This window comes from Hylobates moloch, unplaced genomic scaffold (genome assembly GCF_009828535.3).
Source record: "Hylobates moloch isolate HMO894 unplaced genomic scaffold, HMol_V3 SCAFFOLD_16, whole genome shotgun sequence".
Lineage (NCBI taxonomy): Eukaryota > Metazoa > Chordata > Mammalia > Primates > Hylobatidae > Hylobates > Hylobates moloch.
In genome coordinates this window covers 1,545,936-1,559,667 of record NW_026652291.1, presented here as the reverse complement: position 1 = coordinate 1,559,667, position 13,732 = coordinate 1,545,936, and the positions used below count along the sequence as shown (strand labels likewise).

Genomic DNA, 13,732 nt, shown 5'->3' with positions numbered 1-13,732 from the left:
CACTTTGGGAGGCTAAGGTGGGTGGGTCACCTGAGGGCGGGAGTTCGAGACCAGCCTGACCAATGTGGTGACACCTCGTCTCTCCTAAAAATACAAAAATTTGCCAGATGTGGTGTGACCGGCCCCTGTAATCACAGCTACTCACTGCACTGCAGTCTGGGTGACAGAGCAAGACTGTCTCAAACCACACACACACACACACACACACACACACACACACACACACACACACTTCTTTATTCGACTGATGGGCATTGGATTGTTTTCACTTTTTACCTATTATGAATAAAATTTCTGTGAACAACTCTGTAGATAGATATTTTTGTTTCTCTTGGATAAATACTGAGGAGTTGTGGGATTACTGGGTCATTGAGCAGGTGGTTGTTTAATCTTGTAAGAAACTACCAAATTTTCTAAAGCGGTTGTAATACTTAACATTCCGTGCTAGTTGGAGCTTTTCTCTCTCAGCCCTCAATCCACCCTTCTTTGCCGTCTGGCATCCTGGAGCTAGACTGTAAACATTTCTTCTTTCCCAGCTGATGCAATGTTAGACGTTTTGCCGGCAGAGGGCACTGGAGGGACACTGCAGGAGGAGCGGAGCTGCTCTTCCTGTTTCTGGTGCTTCTTGCCAGCAGGTGGCCTCCCAGCACGCCTCAGCAATAAGCAGTTTCCTGCCCCCAGGCCCAGCCTTTGCACCTCTGGCCATTCCGTGGCCTCAGCCACTCTCTCTCCGAAGAGTCTCATTCTGGGTGTGGGAGCAGGGCTGTTCCAAGTTTCTTCCTCCCATGGGTGTTGTCCTTGTTCCTAGAGGCTGCAGCACATCTTCTCTTCCTGTGTTCTTTAGACATGTTTCTACCCTTCTCAGTAGTTAATTTCCTTTAACTAAACATTTATTTTTATTTTTTTAGCGATAGGGTCTTGCTCTGTCGCCCAGGCTGGAGTCCAGTGGTGCGATTCACTTCCTTGGTTCAAGTGATCTGCCTACCTCAGCCCCCTGAGTAGCTGGGACCACAGGTGTGCACCACCACACCCAGCTAGTTTTTAATTTTTGTAGAGAAAAGTTTTCTCTGCCTTGGCCTTCTGGTGCTAAGTTTATAGTCATGAGCCACTACACCTGGTCCCCCAATTTTTTATGTTAAAATTTGCTCATAGCTTCCTTTGTGAAGTATCTGCTCAAGTCTTGTGCCCTGTTTGAGGGGAGTTGTTTGTATTTTTATTGAGTTGTGGGAATTCTTTAGTCAGAATGCAAGTCCTTTGTCTGGTATATGTCTTGTGAACATTTTCTTCTAGTCTATCCTTGCCTGCTCACTTTTTTTATTGTGGCAGAAAACATAAAAATTTACCATCTCAACTATTTTTAAGTGCACTGTTCAGTCGTGTTAAGTATATTCACATTGTTGTGAAAGGGATCCTGGAACTTTTTCATCTTGCACATCTGAAACTCTGCACCTATGAAGCAACTTCTCAGTCCCTCCTCCTCTCAGCCCTGGCAACCATCATTCCACTTCTGTCTCTATGTGTTTGGCTCCTCATAGAGTCAGTCTGTTTTGTGCTGCTGTAACAGAATGCCTGAGACTGGGTAACTTATAAACGACAGAGATTTATTTCTCACAGTTCTGGAGGCTGGGAAGTCCAAGATCAAGGAGTTGGCATCTGGCGTCTGGTGAGGATCTGGGCTTCTGCTTCCAAGATGGCACCTTAAAGTCTGTGTTCTCATGTGGCAGACGGGGAAAAAAGACCAAACTCCCTCAGTCAGGTCGTTTTATAGTGGCATTAACTCATTCACGAGGGCACACCCTCATGACCTAAACATCTCCTAAAAGGCCCCACTTCCAAACACGGTTGCATTGGGGATTAAGTTTCCAACAAGTGAGTTTTGGGGGATACATTCAGACCACAGCATCTAGTACCCCATATAAGTGGGATCCTATTGTATAGAAGGTCTCTGATTTACGACAGTTGAACTGAACGATTTTTTGACTTATGATGGGTTTATTAGAACATAATCCCATTGTAAACATCTGTATTTGTCTTTCTGTGATTGGCTTATTTCACTTAGTGTACCCTATGTTGTAGCCCGTGGCAGGATTTCCTTCCCTTTTTTTTTTTTTTGTGAGACAGAGTCTCGCTCTGTCGCCCAGGCTGGAGTGCAGTGGTGCGATCTCCGCTCACTGCAAGCTCTGCCTCCCGGGTTCATGCCATTCTCCTGCCTCAGCCTCCCCAGTAGCTGGGACTACAGGTGCCCACCACCACGCCCAGCTAATTTTTTTGTATTTTTAGTAGAGATAGGGTTTCACTGTTAGCCAGGATGGTCTCAATCTCCTGACCTCATGATTCGCCTGCCTCGGCCTCCCAAAGTGCTGGGATTACAAGTGTGAGCCACCGTGCCCGGCCAATTTGCTTCCTTTTCTATGGAGATACCACTTTGGTTATCCACTCATCTGTGGATAGACACAGGTTGCTTCTACCTCTTGGCTTTTGTGAGCAGTGCTGCTATGAACGTGGGTGTGCAAACATATCTTCGAGACCTTCCTTTCCAATCTTTTGTCTCTGTTCTCAAATGGAATTGCTGGACCCTGTGGTAGTTCTAATTTTAATTTATTGAGGAGCCTCTACTGTTTCCCATAGTGGCTGTATCATTTTATAATCCCACCAGAATTCCAATGTCTCCACATCCTTGCAAACACTTATTTTCTGTGCAAACAGACGTGAAACTAGATTTTCAAGGGGCTGTGATGGGCTGGATTGTCTCCCTTAGATTCGAATGTTGACGTCCCCCACACCCCAGTGTCTTAGAATGCAACTGTATTTGGAGGTAGACTTTAAAGAAATGGTTGAATTAAAATAAGACCCCAAATTCAACATGACTGGTATGTGTATAAAAAGAGAAGGTCTGGACATCTGGAGATACATCAGGGATGCGTGACTGCTCGGAGGAAAGACCCTGTGAGGCACAGCAAGAAGGCAATGTCTGCTTGCCCAGGAGACACCAACCCGTGACACCCTGACCTTACACTTCCACCCCCCAGAACTGTGAGAGGTAGACCTCCTTGCACTGTAAATCACTCATTCTGTTACTGCAGTGCCAGAAAACTAACACAGACCTTTGCTGGGCAGAATGCCTTTGCTTCTCTGCAGTCGAGATTACTTTTGCACTATTGCACTATTGCTGTCAAAATGATTATATGGGGCTGGGCGTGGCGGCTCACACCTGTAATCCCAACACTTAGGGAGGCCGAGGTGGGTGGAGTACTTGAGGTCAGGAGTTCAAGACCAGCCTGGCCAACATGGTGAAACCCCATCTCTACTAAAAATACAAAAAAAAAAAAAAATAGCTTGGTGTGGTGTGCACCTGCAATTCCAGCTATTCGGGGGGCTGAGACAAGACAATTGCTTCAACCTAGGAGGCAGAGGTTGTAGTGAGCCAAGATCTTGCTACTGCCCTCCAGGCAACAGAATAATAATAATTTTTATTATGGAATCAGTGTCAAATGCTGGCGCCTTCTGGGGGCAACACACAGTTTCCCACCAAAGTGCATCAGTGTCCCAGGCAGTCAAGGTGCCAGGAGATGAGGAGGCTGTGGATCTTCTGTCCACCTGGGAGCAAGCCTGCAGCTTGGGACCCTCCTGGGACCCTGCACCCACCACTGCCCTGCCCTCCTGGGCTCTCGTGGGAGTGAAGCAGGGTGGGCTCTGTAGGAGTTAAAGAAAGAGGAAAGAAACATGAAAAGCGGCTCGACAAAGACAGGTTTATTTTGGAGAATAAACCTGAGAGGGACTTCTGGCCGATTTTGGTCAGGAGCGTTCTCTCGTACAAACTAAGGATCTTTAAGGGTTTAGGAAACGGGGAGCTTATCGCAGGCTCGGAATGTTTCTGTGTGAGGGAAAGTATTGCGGGCTTGGACTGTTTCTGGTCGGAGGGGAGGTTATCTCGAGGTTGGCATGTTTCTAGTTGGAGATGTTATTTGTGGTTTATGGTCGTGCTGACATTAGCTATTAGGCTGATATGTTTTGGGCTGGATTTAGGCAGCTTTTTAATCAAAGGGAACTTAAAATGGCGGTGTTTGTCCAAGACGGCCATACTCCTGCTCTGTCCCGCTGCAGCCCTGGGGGGCCCCTCGGGCTCTTCTCTTGGATGGTGTGTGAATGGGCACATGTGGAGGGGCTGGTCCAGCTCTGCCTGCCTCTGGCCATCCAAAGGAGGGACAGCAGGGCCTGGGCAGCATTGCCAGCCTTGGAGCACCGGGGCTGTGGAGGCTGCTTGAGAGGACACAGAGCCCCCTCTGTGCTCAGGTCGTGGAGGGCCTCGGGCACTACGGTCTGCCAGGCACCACCTGTCACAGCTACTCAAACACCCAGGGCCACCACGGAGGGCCGATGGCCGCAGGGTGGCTCAGGACCCGCCCCACCCCTGTCCCTGCCTTTCTGGCTGCCACCTAGTCCCTGGACAGGCGCTCCCCACCCCCAAGCAGGCCCCACCCAATCTCCTGCCCAGGCAGGAGCTCCCCCTGCCGCCCTCACAGACCTCACCTCTTCCTACACGTTTCCCAAGGCAGCGCCCCGCCCCGCACCCTGACAGGCCCCGCCCCCACCCCGCCAGGCCCCGCCTCTCTCCGACCCTGGACAGTCCCCGGGACCCACCCCGCCCCCAGGTCCTACCCCCGCCCGCCTCCGCGGGGCCTCCCACCCTCCTGGGCGGAATCCTCCCGCCCCCTCCCCGTGGGTGCCCCCGCCGGCCCCGCCCTCCCAGGCTGCCCCCGGCGCCCCGGGCCTCCTCCCCGCAGTCCCTGAGTCCCGCAGGCCCCGCGTCGCCGCTGCACCCCCTTTCCACTCCGGTGGTCCCTGGTCCGGCATGGCGCGCGCGGTGGGGCCCGAGCGGAGGCTGCTGGCCGTCTACACCGGCGGCACCATTGGCATGCGGAGTGAGCTCGGAGGTGAGTCCGAGACCCAGCGCCCTGGGCGGGGTAGGCCTCTGGACCTGGCCGCTACCGGGAGCCTCGGACCCTCCTGCATCCACGGGGGTCGTTGGGGAGTCAGATCCGCGCCTGGATGGGGGGTGCGAGCTGGGGTCGCTCTCCCTCGGTTCCGGCCACTAGCGTCCCCGCGCGTGGAGCCCCCACCTGGACAGAGGAGGTCGCGGTGGGTTCTGGGACCAGGCCCCTGTGTTGCCGCTGCGTCTCTGAGGGCCAGCGACCTGGAGCCCTGGAATATGGGGCGGGAGGGCCCCAGGGCATTGGCCTGCCTCACTTGCCCTGGACACACAAGTCGAGAAGGCTTAGGAGGCTGCAAGGACCCCTCACCTGCGACACCCGCGAGGGTGTCCCCATCGCCTGAGTCCCCTGGGGTCCTGGTCAAGCAGCAGTGGCTGGCACAATACTGGGGCTACCTGGCATCTGCAGGGACGCACGTGTTCACACCCGAGTTGGCCTCAGAGCCCTGCTTCCTCTGCCCCTGCGTGGACCTGGTTGACCAGAGACCAGCGACTGCATCTGGACTGAGTTCTGCCTGTGTGGGGTCAGGGTCTGGGACAGGCACCCGTCTCTGTGGTACTCCAGCACAGTGCTGCCAGCCTGGGCTGGGCACAGGAAGGATGGTAGCTTGGGGAGCCTGAGGCCACCAGGATGGGGAGAGGACAGTTGCACTGGAGCCTCCAGAATGCCCGGGTGTTCCCCAGGAGGGCAGGACACTGCCTGGGGCCCCCACGTGGGCTCTGCTGTGATGTTGGGTGCTCCCTCCCTTGGGGCCAGAACAGCCCCCTCGCCCCATCTTGAACCTCTTTGCGACCCTCCGTGGGCTGCTGCCTGCCTTTCCCTCAGGAGCCCTTTCCACTCCTCCTCCTCCCACTCCCTGCTACCCTGGCCCCTCCCCACACTCCTGCTAGTGTCCAGTGCAGCTCTCCCTCCTGAGACGGCTGGGACCCTCTCCGGCTCTGCCAGAGCCCCAGGGCCTCCCCTGGCACGACCAGAACATTCTCTTGTCCCTTGCGCATCTGCCAACCACTTCCCCGCCTCTCCTTTCCCCACCCCCTCTCACGGCCTATTCCCTGGCAGCTGCCCCCCCCTGGCCACCGCTTTCCGCTGAAGTGGCCGCCTAGAAGCCCCCAGCACTCTGTCGGTGCTCTCAGATTCCACCCACCGCACCGTGGCCAGTGCAGACCCCTCTGGAGGCCCAGGAGACAAAACCTAGTGGGGCTCGTCCACGAGGGACTCAGGCCCCAGGAACGTGGCTGTCCAGGCTGCCGGGAGCCTCCTCTGCACTTCTCTCTCTGCCTGTGAATGGAACAAAGTCATTCACAGCTTGGCAAACACCCCTGTGTGACACTCCACTGACACAAAGTGACATAGTTCCTGTGCTTGGCCCTCACAAGCTAGCGAGAGAGGCTGCCATTGAAGGGATAGCACGCATTAAGGAGCTAGTCCCAGGGGCAGGATCTGCCAGGGCCCTGCAGGGGCTGTGGGCTGATAACAGGGTCTGGACCCGGTGGGTGGTGTGGAGTTTTGAGGCGGCCCAGGGAGGGCTTCTCTGAGGACACAAGACCTGCAGGACAAAGGTGGGAGAGGGCCAGGCCAGGAGCGGCCCTGCAAGGTGCAGGAAAGAGGAGTGGGGAGCCCAGCAGGGCCGGAGCCTGCCAGAGCTGCCCCCGAGTGGGGACAGGACCTGGGGACTCTGTCTGGGGCCTCTTCCAACGCCCCTGGCGCTACCCCTTCAGGCTTGGTCTGTGGCCAACTGCAATTTTGTTGAGCTCAACACATAGTTCTTGAGTAGTCCGAGCTGCAGGGGCAGGTGGACTCTCTGCAACCCCACCACATGCCCGTCTCGCTTGGCCCCCGCGTGCTCGCCGCAGCAGCCTGTGGGTGCACTCACACGTGTGCACCGCATTTCTGAAAGAGGCTGTGAGGTCCTGTGTCTGGGTAGGAAACAAGAGACTTTGAGGCTGGAAACTGGGTGTGAGGCGTCAGTCTTCAGACCTGAAGCAGCCTTCTGAGATCCCTCGGTGCTCTGTGCACTGGGGTCCTGGTTTGTGCTCAGCAGCCCGTCCTCGTGTGGCTGCGAGGTCACCCCCAGCTGTTGCTAGCTGACCCATGTGGGGCATCCACTTCCAGGAACCTGCAGGAATGGGCTCCCCCAACCCCTCGTGAGGTTGGAGCAGCCAGACTGTCAGGTGTCAATGATTTACTCCCTCTATGCTGCTGACGTGGGCTCTGGCCTTCCCTGGGGAGGTGAGAGGGGAGTGGTGGCTTTGCCACAGTAAAGCTGTTTGATTGTCACTGTTGGAACGGCTTCTGCGCCTGCTGGTAAACAGTGACCTGTGGGTGGAACGCTGCACACCTGGAGCCCTACCAGAGTTCAGGGAGGGCAGAGGTGATGCCAGTGGGGACGCCCCTTGACCCATCCCCTCTCTGAGTTCATTGAAGCTATCACAGGTCAAGGGGCATAGTGAATCCAAACACGGCTGATAACCCCAAGCCCAAGCTGGCATCAGTGGCCACATTCCGTACACCCGGGAAACTTGAAGCCTTCCTGTGTCAAACTGGGAACCCCACCTGTAGGGACCAGCCCCACAGGGTCAGTGGGTCTCTCCCTGTGTGTGGCGACAAGAGAGTGTAGAAAAGACACAAGACAAAGAGATAAAAGAAAAGGCAGCTGGGCCCGGGGGACCACTACCACCAATGCGTGGAGACCGGTAGTGGCCCCGAATGTCTGGCTGCACTGTTATTTATTGTATACAAAGCAAAAGGGGCAGGGTAAAGAATGAGTCTTCTCCAATGATAGGTAAGGTCACGTGGGTCACGTGTCCACTGGACAGGGGGCCCTTCCCTGCCTGGCAGCCGAGGCAGAGAGAGAGAGAAGACAAAGAGAAAGACAGCTTATGCCATTATTTCTACATATCAGAGACTATTAGTACTTTCACTAATTTACTACTGCTATCTAGAAGGCAGAGCCAGGTGTACAGGATGGAACATGAAGGTGGACTAGGAGCGCGACCACTGAAGCACATAATCACAGGGAGACGGTTAGGCCTCCGGATAACTGCGGGAAAGCCTGACTGGTGTCAGGCCCTCCACAAGAGGTGGAGGAGCAGAGTCTTCTCTAAACTCCCTCGGGGACAAGGTGACTCCCTTTCCCGGTCTGCCAAGTAGCGGGTGTTGTTCCTTGACACCTTTTTGCTACTGCTAGACCACGGTCCGCCTGGTAACGGGCATCTTCCCAGATGCTGGCGTCACCGCTAGACCAAGGAGCCCTCTGGTGGCCCTGTCCGGGCATAACAGAAGGCTCGCACTCTTGTCTTCTGGTCATACCTCACTATGTCCCCTCAGCTCCTATCCCTCTATGGCCTGGTTTTTCCTAGGTTATGATTATAGAGCAGGGATTATTATAATATTGGGATAAAGAGTAATTACTATCAACTAACGATTAATGATATTCATATATAATCATATCTAAGATCTATATCTGGTATGACTATTCTTGTTTTATATTTTATTATACTGGAACAGCTCGTGTCCTCAGTCTCTTGCCTCGGCGCCTGGGTGGCTTGCCGCCCACACCCACCTGCTTGCCGGCCTGTCCCAAAGTCCCTCCTGAGCCCAGCTCCTTGCAGGCACAGCAGGGAGGGCAGAGCTTTGGGGCCAGGCAGCTGAGAGAAGCTCCCTGCCAGCTGCTGGGACCAGCTGCCACACGGGTCCCAGCAGCCGAGACTGTCGGTGGAGTGATGCCCATGGCTTCTTGGTCACTGCAGTGGCGTTTGTGCCGTTGTCCTGGACCTCCTTCCTGAATGGGTGCTACACGTTCACAAGGTTCTAATCCTAAGCTTGACTTCGCTGGTGACAGTGGGGCCCATTGTCTTAGAGAGCAAAGCCTCCCTTCCAGGTGTTTGGCAGGGGGCTGAGGAGTTTCCGAGTCACCAGCAAACTCAGGCACCTGCCTGGATGGGCCAAGGAAGAGGTTCCAGGCAGGGCCGGAGGGTTCAGGTTCTGCAGCCCTTGAAGCTTTTGGAGGGCCCTCATTGAGAAAAGTAATACAAGTTACAAAATCAGAGTTAGGTGTAAAAGTCAATGTTTATTTATTTTTTATTTATTTTTATTTTATTGAGACAGTCTCGCTCTGTCGCCCAGACTGGAGTGCAGTGGCGCGATCTCAGCTCACTGCAAGCTCCGCCTCCCGGGTTCACACCATTCTCCTGCCTCAGCCTCCCGAGTAGGTGGGACTACAGGTGCCCGCCACCGTGCCCGGCGGAAAGCTGTTGTTTATTTAAAATAACAAAAGAAATTGCCCCGGCTGACCGGGCGTGGTGGCCCACACCTGTAATCCCAGCACTTTGGGAGGCTGGAGGCTGAGGTGGGCGGATCACTTGAGGTCAGGAGTTCAAGACCAGCCATGGACAACATGGTGAAACCCCGTCTCTACTAAAAATACAAAAAAAAAAATTAGCCAGATGTGGTGGTGGGCGCCTGTGGTCCCAGCTACTGGGGTGGCTGAGGCATGAGAATCTCTTGAACCCAGGAGGTGGAGGTTGCAGTGAGCAGAGATCGTGCCACTGCACTCCAGCCTGGGTGACAGAGCGAGACCCTGTCTCAAACAAACAAAAAAACCTGATGCCACTATATACCTGTTAGAATGGCTGCTGACGTACAACACGTTGACTGCGGGGTGAGTGCTGGAGCCCCAGAATTGGAAAGTGATCCACTCGCAGGTTGGTAAGAAAACTTTACTGGTGACAGTATAGGTTTGAAAAAGGAACGTTTGGCCAGACATGGTGGCTCAGGCCTGTAATTCCAACACTTTGGGAGGCCAAGGCGGGTGGATCACTTGCCTGGCTAACATGGCCAAACCCTGTCTCTACTAAAAATAAAAAATTAGCCAGGTGTGGTGGTGCATGCCTATAATCCTGGCTACTTGGGAGGCTGAGGCAAGAGAATTGCTTGAGCCCTGGGGGTGGAGGTTGCAGTGAGTCGAGATGGTGTCATTGTACTCCGGCCTGGGCAACAGAGCGAGACTCTGTCTCAAAAAAAAAAAAAAAAAAAAGAAAGAAAGAAAAAGAAAAAGAAAAAAGAGAAATTGGCCAGGCTGGTTTTGAACTCCTGGACTCAAATGATCTTCCTGCATCAGCCTCCCAAAATTCTGGGATTACAGGTGTGAGCCATAAAAACCACTGCAAAAGCACATATGCAGTGTTTTGCTCGAGAGAAGAGGACACCAAGAGAGTTTAGTCTTGTCTTTGGCTGATTTCGCCTGTGGCGCCCACACATCCCCCTAGCAGGGACAGCAGGGCCCATATCCACGCCTACCACTCTGTAGCATTCCTGGAAGTTTCTGGAAGCTGTTCCCCTACATGAGTCAGCAGCAGCTGGAGGTGACCTTGCACAATGTGAGCATGTCCCACAAAACCAAACCAGATGTGCCCCCTCCACCTTCCCCATAAGACACCCCAGCTTCACCTGCCGTGATGAGTGGAGAGTGACTTTTCGTTTCCTGTGGCCACTGTGCCGGGCGGCTGAACATCACAGAAGTTCATTCTCAGTTCTGGAGGCCGAGGCCTCAGAGGGGTTTCCCCGGGCTGAACCAGGGTGCTGCCGGGCACCGCTCCCTCCTGAGGCTCTGCGGGAGGAGCCGCCCCTGCCACCTCCACTGTCTGGTGGCTGCCGCAATCCTTGGCTTGTGGCCGCATCACTCCAGTCATCCAGGCCAGCATCTCCAAGGGCCGCTCTGCCCTGTCGTCATATGGCCTTCCCCTCCCCATGCCCTGTGGCCTCCCACCTGTGAGGAAACACGAGAGGGTGTTTAGGGCCCGCCTGGATTGTCCAGGGCCACCTCCCGCCCCATGACCCCTAATATCACATCCGTAAAGACACTTCCATATGAAGTGACACCCACAGGTACCGGGGATTGGGATGTGAACATCTTTTTTATTTTTATGTATTTATTTAATTTTTTGAGACAAGAGTCTCATTCTGTCACCCAGGCTGGAGTGCAGTGGTGCAATCTTGGCTCACTGCAACGTCTGCCTGCCAGATTCAAGTGATTCTCCCGCCTCAACCTCCCAAGTAGCTAAGATTACAGGCACCTGCCATCACGCCCAGTTAATTTTTGTATTTTTCGTAAAGATGGGGTTTCACCAGGTTGGCCAGGCTGGTCTTGAATTCCAGACCTCAAGCAATCTGCCACCTTGGCCACCCAAAGTGCTGGGATTCCAGGCCTGAGCCACCGTGCCTGGCCCTGGGATGTGGACATCTTCTAGGACGCTTTTTCAACCCACCGCACATGAGACGGGGACACTTGGACACCGGTGTGGGATGGACCCTGAGCCCCCCAGATGCCCAGGGTCTGAGGTTGGGTCCTTGGGGTTCACAAGGCTGGTGAGTCCAGACCTTTGTTCCGGCAGCCCGTGTCCTGGCTGTGCTCTGGGTGCCTCGGAGGGCAGACGGGCAGACAAACGTGTGGGCTCTGCCTCCCCCATCTGCTGGCTGAGCCCTACTCCTGGGGTGATTTTGTCAGTGGCTGCACCTCAGCCGACCTGCATCTTCCAGTCCTCTGGCAAATGTCCCTGGGGCTCCACGGGTCTTTGTGTAAGGCCAGAGGAGGATCACAGGTGCCATAAACCCCGGGGCCAAGCCGGTGACTTAACAGGCAGAGATATGGAGACCAGGCTGAGCCCAGCAGTGGAAGGCGATGGCAGGGAGGGGTGCGGCTGGGGGGATATTAGAGGGGGCTGCTTTAACTCGCCAAGTTTGGGGTTAATTTGTGAACCAGTGATAGGAGATGGGTACGGCTGCAGAGGGCAAGGGGGGAAAGCAGGTGACCATGGCCAGGATCTGCAGGATAGGATGGGGCATTGCTGCTGGGGGAGGGAAGGGAGGGCCAGGAGGGAGCTTTGGGGTTGGCTGGAGGCCCTGGAGGGGTGGCTGAGGGGTCAGGGCTTTATACTGAGCAACTGGCCCCAGGGAATGAGTGGTGTGGCCAGGTCTCTATTTAAGGGATAGAACTGAGATGCAGAGGCTACAGGAAGGTGGCAGAGCTGCTGGGGGTGGGGCCAACCCATCTGTGCACTTGCTGTGTGCTAGGCCCTTCGGGTCGGGGAGCTGGGGAAGGGGACCTGGGCTGGACCCTGAGGGAGTCACACAGTCTGTGCCCTTTGGGAGCTCGAGGGCCAGTGAGGGAGAATGTGGGAATAGCACTACAGCCTGGGCATCTGGGAGGGCTTCCTGGGGGTGGTGCCCCAATCTGGGCCTTGAGGCACCTACTGGGTGAGAAGTGGGGATGAGGCAGGACTTCCAGGCAGAGCCCACAGCACATCCACAGTGAGGCAAAGGCCTTGGTGGGGAGTGTGGACTAAGCATTTGGAGAAGGGGGTGGGAGCAGGGGCAGGGCCTGGGCAGAGCAGCTGGAGACCTGGGCAGAGCTCCTGGGGCCGTCCAGGTGCGAAATGAGGAATCACCATGGGCTCCAAGGCAGGAAACCATGGCTTCCAAACGCGGGTCAGCGGCCTGCCCTCTGAGGGGTCCCAGGGGCAGCCATAGCCCTTCTTCCCAGCCTCTGACTGTCATAAGACCGGAGCCCCATCCCACCAGCTCTGGTCCTGCCCCTCAGTGAGGGAGGAGGCGGCCATGGCTGCCAGCCCCTGACCCCAGCATCCACCTGGACTCTGCCTGCAGTGCTCGTGCCCGGGACAGGCCTGGCTGCCATCCTGAGGACACTGCCCATGTTTCATGACGAGGAGCACGCCCGAACCCGCGGCCTCTCTGAGGACACCCTGGTGCTGCCGTGAGTGTGGGCTCCTCCCGGTCCCGGGCAGGGCAGGGCTGCAGGGGGCCACCGATCCCGAGGCTGGGCACTGCTGGCCAGGCCCACGTGAGCCATTTGCTCACCCCTGTCTCTAACATCCCCTCAGCTTACAAGGCTTTAGGACTGACCAGCAGCCGCCTTCCACCAGAGCCTGAGCCTCTGAGGGTGCCCCCGTGCCTGGTCCCACCTTCCCTCCCCACCCTCCTCCCACACCCCCAGCCAGGCTGGTTCGGCAAGTGTGATGAGGGCGCCCCGTCTACGGACCCTGTGTATCAGGAGCCGGCTGGCCCAGGTGGCCTTGCCCCCAGCATAGAGATCCTTCCATTTCTCAGCTCTGGGCCCAGCTCCCTGATGTCCCCCACAGCTGGGGGTGAGCTGGGAGTTGCCCTTGTGGTGGCTGACCGCCACAGCCACTGCAGGTGCAGGCGAGCCTCCTGTAAGCATCCTCTCCTGCCTGGGCATGGGCTGGTCCCAGCCCCCCTCTTCAAGCTGGTGTGGGAAGAAGACTGCTGGGAGTGGCCCATCCTGACCGATATCCTTGCCTCTGTGGGGGGGCTCCAGGTGGAAGGGGGGCTGGGCGCTGTGCCTGGGATGCTGAGAACTTGCTATGTACGGAGCCCTTGGCGTAGGGGCCCCAGCTCCGCCAGAGGGGAACAGAGCTGGTCAGGGCATTTAGAGCAGGAGGAGGTGCAGAGCGGGAGCCTGCTGTTCCGCCTCCTGCTGTTTCTGTCCCGCAGCCCCGCCAGCCACAACCAGAGGATCCTCTACACCGTGCTGGAGTGCCAGCCCCTCTTCGACTCCAGTGACATGACCATCGCTGAGTGGGTTCGCGTTGCCCAGACCATCGAGGTAGTGGGGCTGGGGAATGCTGGGTGGGGCTGTGGTGTGTGGGTGGGGCTGAGGAGTGCTGGGTGGGGCTGTGGTGTCTGGGTGGGGCTGTGGAGAGTGG

At 56.0% G+C, this 13,732-nt stretch overlaps 1 protein-coding gene across 2 annotated transcripts in view; it reads left to right on the top strand.

Moving 5' to 3' along the window:
* The first annotated feature begins 4,782 nt into the window (after positions 1-4,782).
* ASPG (asparaginase) overlaps positions 4,783-13,732 on the top strand; it is a 30,357-nt gene continuing 21,407 nt past the window's right edge. For both annotated transcript variants that reach the window (XM_032179900.2, XM_058429747.1), the window contains exons 1-3: positions 4,783-4,934; positions 12,654-12,762; positions 13,521-13,632. In XM_032179900.2, coding sequence (XP_032035791.1) covers positions 4,853-4,934; positions 12,654-12,762; positions 13,521-13,632 — 303 coding nt within the window. In that variant the 5' untranslated portion in view covers positions 4,783-4,852. The remainder of the gene's footprint in view (positions 4,935-12,653; positions 12,763-13,520; positions 13,633-13,732) is intronic.